Consider the following 8,556-nt stretch of genomic DNA (forward strand, 5'->3'; position numbering starts at 1 on the left):
TGATAACAGTTATTCACTATTGAATCTTATCCCCATCTCTTTTCACCAGACCCATCTAGACAAGATGACAGCTATTCAGTGGGGACTCTTTGCTTCCATCTTCTCTTGATGCTTTCTGCATCATTCAATAAGTTGCCCAGAGAATCTTTAAATGATGAAAGTCGAAGCTTGAATTTTTTCTTCAGTTCTCCTAGCTTGAGAAATGCTGAGCATGTTCTACCTTTTTGGTTTCTGATTCCAGATCTTTGCACATTTTTTTGTAATACTTGGTTTTATCTTCTCTAGCTGACTTTTGAAATATTCTCTTCAACTCTTGTACTCTTATTGGTACCATAGATACCATTTAAGGCTAATGGTAGATACCCAGGAATAAACTAGCTCTGATTAAGATGAGCATTAACTTTTACTCCATAATGCCATCACAGGGAGGGACCAGAAGGTCAATTTGAAGTGCAAGGTCGGTGGTTCAAGTCTACCAGTCACTCCTAGGGAACACTATACAGGGTTGCTATAGAGTCAGAACCAACTTGATAGCATTTAACAGCCACTATAGCACATAAACTGACTGTGGGATTTCCGTGGCCAATATGAGGAAAAGGTCCAAGTAGAGGAAGTGATTGGGTATTTTTCTGTGTCCTTGACCAGTGTTGTTGTTCCGAGCATAGGTACTCTGTATTAGGTTTCCGAGGAGCAGCTGGTGAGTTTGAATTACTAACTTTGTGGTTCTAAGAGTTTGGTGCTTGTCCTACGGCACCGTACCAGGAGTCCTTTAGTAGGGACTGCATAAAATTAACCTGAGGCCAGTGACAAAGGAACCCTTAGCTGAGGAGTTGTAATGTGACTGCTGCTTTGTGAAATAGTCTGAAAGTTTCTTCCCAGGTTTTGTGGGGTTTTTTCCCTTTTTTGACATCAACTTAAGGTTTTTTCATCCTCACTTGTAAATGTTTTTTATCATATTGATTTAAGGAAGTAGCTTCTTCATTTTCACTGCATACATTTTGAACATTAATTGGTCATAAAGAAATTAACTTTTTTGTTACTGGATTTATAACTGAGGCACACCGAGATGCAGACATGCCAAACTCCAACTGTTACCTGCATCAGGTACTGTGATTATGCAAGTATATATCACATTTTTGACTCCTTGTTTTGAAAAACAAAGGAAGGAAAAAAATTTTTTTAAGAAGCTGAAGTGATAACTAGTTTTGTACTTTTCACTTTGTGATCATACTCTTAGCAGTTTAGAAAGTTTTTTTTTAAAGTACACATTAAACTATCAAATTGGTTGATCTAAATTGTCCAAATAATCTTCTAGTCTCAGCATGTCTTTTTTTCTTTCATAGAAATTAGGATCATATATTTGTAAATGACTTGTGGAGGAGATTGAAGCAGTCAGTGTAAATGGAGTTTCTCCAGGTGCTGACGCCTAATCGCTGGGTAATGGCTGTGGACTTGCTGTGAGACCCGCATTATTACAATGTAATCAGAATCCTGTTGCTCTGCTGTTATTGTCAGCCACTTGTGGAATTTTAAAAGCAATAACAATTTTGATTTTAAATCATGGCATTATTAAAGTTATTTTCTTCCCTTGCCAGAACACAGCTATTGATGCTTGTCTTTGAAGGACTTGGCTGTAGTGGAATTCTTTGTTGATGTCAGAAGAAACGTTTCTGTTCTGGCATACTAAAGAGATTGAGAACTACCCTCCTCCTTTCAATACAATTTTTTCTGATTGGCTATTTATGCTAATTGGTATGGTGACAGTACAGATCATTTTAAAATATGGTTAACCCAAAATTTATTTGCATTTAACTTGGGAAATCATTGTTATAATTTATTTAAAAGAAAATAATTTTCCCAGTTTTCTGTTGTTTATGGTATTCATAAAATTAAGCTAACTGAGCAATGCCATAGCAGATACAGAAACAGAAGAAAATGGCCCAGGAACATACTCAGTTATAAAAGGAAGCCAATTTGAATTTTTAAATTTGAATCAAGAATTAAATTTCTAATTTAATTGTTACAACTTAACAAAAATTCTTAGAAATTGTCTTGGTTTGAGTTGTAGCAAGGGCTGTGGCCAAGCTAAATCTAAATTTAGTTTGTGAAGTAATTCCTTTTTTTTCCTTCTATTTGTGCTAGTCGTTTATTCTCAGGTCATTCAACTGGTGGATTGCCTGTTTGCTTGTTGCGATGTAGTCCCTCTTTGTTAGGGACCTCTAAAAGCACTGCTTTTACTAACTTCATTAGTGTATTTCTTTGTCTTTGACTTTTGAGGTAACTGAGCAGTACAAAATAAGAGGAAGGCATACATCTGAAGGCCCAAGAATCATATAAACAACTGTTTTGAAACTGCTAGTCTCTGTTGACGTCTTACATACTGCTTGTCTGTTCCAAGGGCAGATATAGTTAACCACTAAATTTAATCAAGCCTTGCTTTTAATAATTTTTAAAGAAAACTTTTTAAAAATAACTTCTTGTAAAGTAGGAAAAATGTTTTAGAAGAATTGAAAAATTCAGGATTGCTGGGTTGAATTCCAGTAATGTAATTTTATCTGATGATAGATAATATCTATCATCTACATAACAGTTTAATTCTTTTATTTTCTGTTTTATAGGTAGTTCTCTTCTCTTTGCCTGATTACATTTAGCTTCTGTATCAATATTAATCTTCATATTTGAAAATAAGATCTGTTAGAGTCTGAATCAGAGAATTGAAGTGAGTTCCCTTTCTCCTCCACAGAGCTCTCTTTCAGTTTTGTCCAGATCAATATAAAACCTATTTCGTAAGATGTAGTGCCATGAGCCGGGTTGAAATTTGTTTATTTGAAAGTTTGGAGGTACTGCACCAAGATAACTGGGTATCCAAAAGTGCTTATCCCTCTCAGAGACTTAGGAAGACCACATAAGGTAAATTTTTGGGTGAATGGAGATCTCATTTATCTTCTATTTTACATTTTTGTTCATAGAAAGCTACCCTGGTTGAGCATGGGATTCGGCGCCTTACTTTCCTGGTTGCACAAAAGGTATTGGCATGTACCTCTCTAATACTTCTTATACTGCTGGCTAGAGTTGTTAAAAAAATTTTTTAAGGGGATTACAATCGTATACTTACTTGTAGAACTTATAAATGGAATTAGCTGTTTTTCTATAAATTTAATCAAGGAAAAAAACATTAGTTTAACTCATCATCTTTTACTCAATGTATTTTAAATTTTATTACTAATTTTCAAGCTTCTGCTGTTTTCCCTTCCTTTCTGTCTTTCACTTGAAAGGATTTCAGGAAACAGGTCAACTATGAGGTGGATCAGAGATTTCATGTAAGTAAAAGGAAAAGTAATGAAAGATTATTTTCAGTTTTATTTGTATAATGCTGATTATTTAAACTTAAAACCCATGTGAGTTATTTAGAAAGTAGGGTTGGACTGATGTTTGGTCCCTCTTCTTTTAGAAAGTATTTTTATGAGTGTTCAGTTCTTCTATTCTAGCTAAAGGCTTTTTTGTGTTGCTTTATTTTACCCTATAATGAATTCTCAGTGTACTTTTGAGAGAGAGTTAAGAGCATATATGCATTTATCTAGATGAGTAAAGTAGAAGCAGTAGCTAACTAGTAATTTATTTCTTCAGTGTACACAGCGAATCGGTAATCAAGAGCTGCCAGTTGCATTTGGGGGCCTTGGCTTCTACCAAAGATGGATTCAAATTCTGTTAATTGAACATTTTAAATTCTGAATAACAATGATTTATTATTTAAGATGCCTTAACAGAGGATAAGATGGTGAATTTCTTACAGTTTTTCCTTTGTTATGTTAATCCTCAGAACTGGACTTTTTTTAAAAAAATTAAGCATTAAGTTGCTTGTTTTCCCATTTCCCTGAATTAACTGTTAATATTTATGGCAATAATAAAACAGTTATTGAAAAGAGCTTTGGCAGTGAGGTAAGAAATCAAGTTTGCAAATAAATATCTCATCCTCTAAAATGACTGGTTTGTAATCCTAATGTAATTAAATAATATTCCAGATGTTACAAAGTTTTACTCTTCATAATAAGAATTTTATTTTAGCAATTAAGCTAAGTTAGTTTTCAAGCCTTGTTCATTTGTCTGAATGAAGTTAACATTGGGATTCTGGAAAGGGCTTTGTATAAATTCAAGGACTTACCTGTGATTGCTTTTATTGCTGTTTTGTTTATTAGGTCTCTGGCACTTGGCATTTTGTTTTACTTTTCACAGTTCACCTTATTGGGCAAGTGTATAGAAAAACAAGAGTCTAGCTGCAAGCTAAGAACCAAGATTTTCTGAAATGCTTTAGGAAATGTTGTGAACTACACAGCTCCCTGTGTTATTGATGTCAGGAAACCAAGCAGAGTGCAGATATGTATCAATCAATAACTTTAGATAGGAAACTGGAGACAGTGGAGAAGTATGAGGAGCTTAAAGAGAACCCTGGGGCTTTACGAAGAAAAATCAGAGCTTAAAGAATAAAATTGATACTTGGAGATTGAATATAAGAGCCTATGAATAAATAACTGTGACTGGTAGTTGCTGGTCAGGACTGAGGTATGCATGCCAGTTATAGGCCCTGGATTTGGGGGGAAATATTAGACTCGATTCTTAAGTGTTAATTTGATTTTTCTTACTGCCGTAAGAATGCAGCCATATTATTTTGGGGGAAACACTAAATTGGCACAATAGTCTTCCTTTTTCCTTATGGCACAGAAGGAGTCTTCACATGTATAGCATGCTTATTGACTTCTATAATAAGTATTCCATAATGAATTAAAATTCTCCACTAGTATCTTTTAAAAGCCAGTGGACATTAGTTCTCACTGACATTTTAAATGTAAAATATGACCAACCCTTCTTATCTCTATGAGTCTGTATCATGTCCTCAAGTATGTCTAACAGCTTTCAAACATTTTCTGTACCTGATCTTCCAATATCTCTGGATTTGGGTTGAATAGAGACATGTATAGGCAAAATCTACTTGGAAATTAATCCAGCAGGGATTCTTCCCTGGGAATCACTGTCCATTTTCTATTTAGAATGGCAACAAATGAGACATTGGTTAAATAATCAGTAGTGATTTGCGTTGTAGGAAAGAGTGTTTAAGCATAGAGAATATTAAGATTTAGGTGTAGACTAGATTTCTCTGAAGAATTGAAGGACTGAGGAATTGGGCATGTTTTTATTTTGGCCCCTTAGAAATGATTAGTGGTTACACAGGAGCCAGGACAACTATTACTGAACTTCAGGAAGGATCTACAATAGCTCAGAGCCTTGGCAGAAGTTGTACAAATCCAGGGCTCATTGTCATGGTACTGCTGTGAGTGCCTCTGCTGGTGGTAGCTTGCCATTCACGAAGGATACTTAGCCTCTGTCATGTCATCTCTTGTGTGCTTGCCCCATAGTTAGTGTAGTGTGAAAAAGAGGAAGCTTTCCAGGAGTGTTAGCAGTGAATCCCTTGATCCTTCTGGCTTCTTGGTAATCCACTGTGATGTATGCAGCCTCCCCTGTTCTACACTGTGAAATCCCTATATTATTGAATAGAAGAGAGGAGGGTGTGCACACGAGGGGGCAAGGAGAGGAGAAGGAAGGTTACCAAGTTTGGTTCAAGAGCAACAGTGGCTGGTGTGGAGTGAAGCAGCTGTACTATTGCATAGTCTTCAGACTATCTTTTAGACTGCCCCAGAGCAAGTTGCAAATACAGAACAGGGCCAGACAGAGTAGTAGACATTTCAACAAAGCCTGTATATTAGGTGTTTATTCAGATGCCAGTGAAGAGTATAAGCTTTTCTAAAACTTCTCTGTGTAACCACTACAGTCCCCAGAGATGTGTCCACAGGAATGTTTGCTGCTGCCATAGTCTCTTGACTCTATGGAGACTGACATTCTGAGCATTAAAGAGACTTAGTGTCAAGTCTGTTAACATAACCATCTAATTAAGTCAAGTACCCATAATGGGATTTTAATGACTGCTTAACATGGATATTTAAAGGGAAAGTTTGAGGAAAATAAGTCTAATATCGTCTTTGTATTTATGGGGGGGAAAAAAAGCCTTAAAAGCAAAAGCCTCCCTAAGTTTCTGCAGTTGATCCAAGCTGCAGTTCTACAATTTTCCATAGTATTAAGGAGCCCTGGTGGCTCAGTGGTTAAGCACAAAGCTGCTAATAGAAGGGTTGGTGGTTTGAACACATCAGCCCCTCACTCCACAGGAGCAAGATGTGGCCGTCTGCTTCCATAGAGATGTACAGGTTTGGAAACTCTGTGGTACGTTTCTACTAGGAGTTGACACAATGACAGTAGGTTTGATTTTAGTTGTTTTGTCTCCGTTAATGTCACATTTCAGGTCTGGGAATAAGAAAAGTGTAGCCAAATGTGGTGCCTAACAAAATATAAGTGTTAAACTCTTTTTGGAACGTTCTATGTTTTTTTCCATTAAGTTTTATTATGGATACCAGAATGCGTATTTCCAAAATTTATCTTTTGCCACCTAACCAAAGACATTAAGCCCCCAAACTATGATAAGACTTTATATCAAACAGTTTTGCATCTGTGAAAATGTTTCCTTTTGTTTTTTGAAGACTTCATTGTTGTTATTAAGTGCCTTCGAGTTGGTTCTGACTCAGTGATCCTGTGTAGTATTTCTAAGGCTGCATATCTTTGCAGAAGCAGATAGCCTCATCTTTCTCCTGGAAAGCATCTGGTGTACTCAAACTGCCCACTTCTCCTACAGAGAAGGCTTCAAAGGATTATAAAATTCTACTATAAACCATCCAAGAGATGGTTGTGGTTTTACTCAATTGTTACTTGTCTCCTGTTGTTGTTATGTGCTGTCAAGTCAGTTCTGACTTATAGAGACCCTGTATAGGTTTCCCAAGGAGCAACTGCTGGGTTTGAACCACCAGCCTTGTGGTTAGCAGTCCAGTGCTGATCTACAGTGCCACACCAGGACTCCATGTGACTCCTACTTCAATAATCATTTTTTTAATTAGGGTCTTGGAGGAAGAGCCCACTGTTACGTCACAAACTCACAAACAGTTATCATGGTTAGTAGTTCATTTCTTAAAATAAAAAAGTTCTGTTTGCTAGTGGACCAACTATTACTTTTTCAGAAGGTTTGGTTTGGGCTTTTGTTTTAATTACAGTCTATATAATTAGTTCTCAGCATGTTGAGGTAAAAGAGAATTGCACCAGCAAGCTTCCAATTTCTTCATCTCATTAGGTTTTTAACACGATTATTAGTATCATAATCAGCTATGATGTCTTCTGTTGCAGGTTTTCACATTCTCTGATTTGCAGGGTGTCTTGATTGGCTAATTTAGGCAAATTATTTTGATTGTCTTGATGATGGTTGGCTGATTAGAACACAGCAGGAGTATAATTTCTTCCTAAGAAATGTTGCATTCTTTTGTTTTTTGGTACCAGAACACTAAGAGTGTTTTTCTTTGTGTACATTCAATTATGATATTTGCCCATAACACTAGTAGAATGCCTGGAAAGCAATTACATTAGTGATGGAATAAGCATGAATGCTGTTAGTGGAGAAATTGCAGTTTGAGGATAAGGTGGGATAAAAGAATTTACTAAAACTACATGATCTGAGATTTTTGGAATTCATTTAAGCTCTGTCCCTGTGATTTTTGAATGGCAAAAGCTTTTTTATATTAAACAGATTTTTTCTACAAAAACCTTTAGACTTCCAGATTTATTTATTTCTTTTTTTGTAATTTTTTGTTGTTAAGTGGCGTAAAGTCACTTCCAACCCATAGCGACTCTGTATATGGTTTCCGAGGAGCAGCTGGTGAGCTTGAACTGCCAACCTTGAGGTTCAAGCCGACTTTGCAGTCCAGCGCATTAATCCACAGTACCATAGCAGGACTCCTTTTGTTATTTAGAGAATACTTTATTAGTTTCTGCAGTTAAACCCATGTAGATAAAACCTTACATATCTAATACAGTACATTACCTCTGTACAAATGAGCCGGAAAAAAATTACGTTTAACGTTTCTAGACCAGTATGGCTGTTAATTTCTGTGCAATGCCAACTTAACATGGTATAGCTGTGGGATACTTTTTTCCAAAGTTGGCAGCACAGCTAAAGTTTTTAAGAATTCAATTTATATATATTTATGTATGTAGATATATAAAGACCAATATAAATATTTATGTAAATATATAAAGACCAACAGAGTGTTATGCATCAGTAGTAGCAACAGCTTTTCCAGGTTCTGCAGTCATCTGAACAAACTTATAGAGACAGGTATGTAAGCTTGCTGGCGACCACATTGGTCTACTGGTGAGTGGAAGAGGGGTTAAGGCAGCAATTAATATATGGGCGAGGTTCAACCACGTTCCATAGACTCCCAGTGACCTGGACATGAGAGAGAGAAGAGGAAGGGCTGGTTGGTCCAAAGTGTGGTGAGACCTAGGAATGCCTTTGCCCATTGACAAGGACATAGCTATGGAAGGCTAGAGCTGAGAGTGAAGCATCCTGCTGATATGAAGTGAGGGGAGATGCACAAGAACACCCAAACTTGCAGACAGTACCCGTTT

General features: G+C 36.5%; 1 protein-coding gene across 1 annotated transcript in view; it reads left to right on the plus strand.

The window, feature by feature from the left end:
- The window catches only part of ACACA (acetyl-CoA carboxylase alpha), a 336,306-nt gene that overhangs the window by 194,799 nt on the left and 132,951 nt on the right, over positions 1-8,556 (plus strand). The window contains exons 34-35 of the mRNA XM_006832345.1: positions 2,970-3,026; positions 3,276-3,320. Of these exons, the coding sequence (XP_006832408.1) occupies positions 2,970-3,026; positions 3,276-3,320 (102 nt within the window). The remainder of the gene's footprint in view (positions 1-2,969; positions 3,027-3,275; positions 3,321-8,556) is intronic.

This window comes from Chrysochloris asiatica, unplaced genomic scaffold (assembly GCF_000296735.1).
Source record: "Chrysochloris asiatica unplaced genomic scaffold, ChrAsi1.0 scaffold00007, whole genome shotgun sequence".
In the NCBI taxonomy this organism is placed as follows: Eukaryota; Metazoa; Chordata; class Mammalia; order Afrosoricida; family Chrysochloridae; genus Chrysochloris; species Chrysochloris asiatica.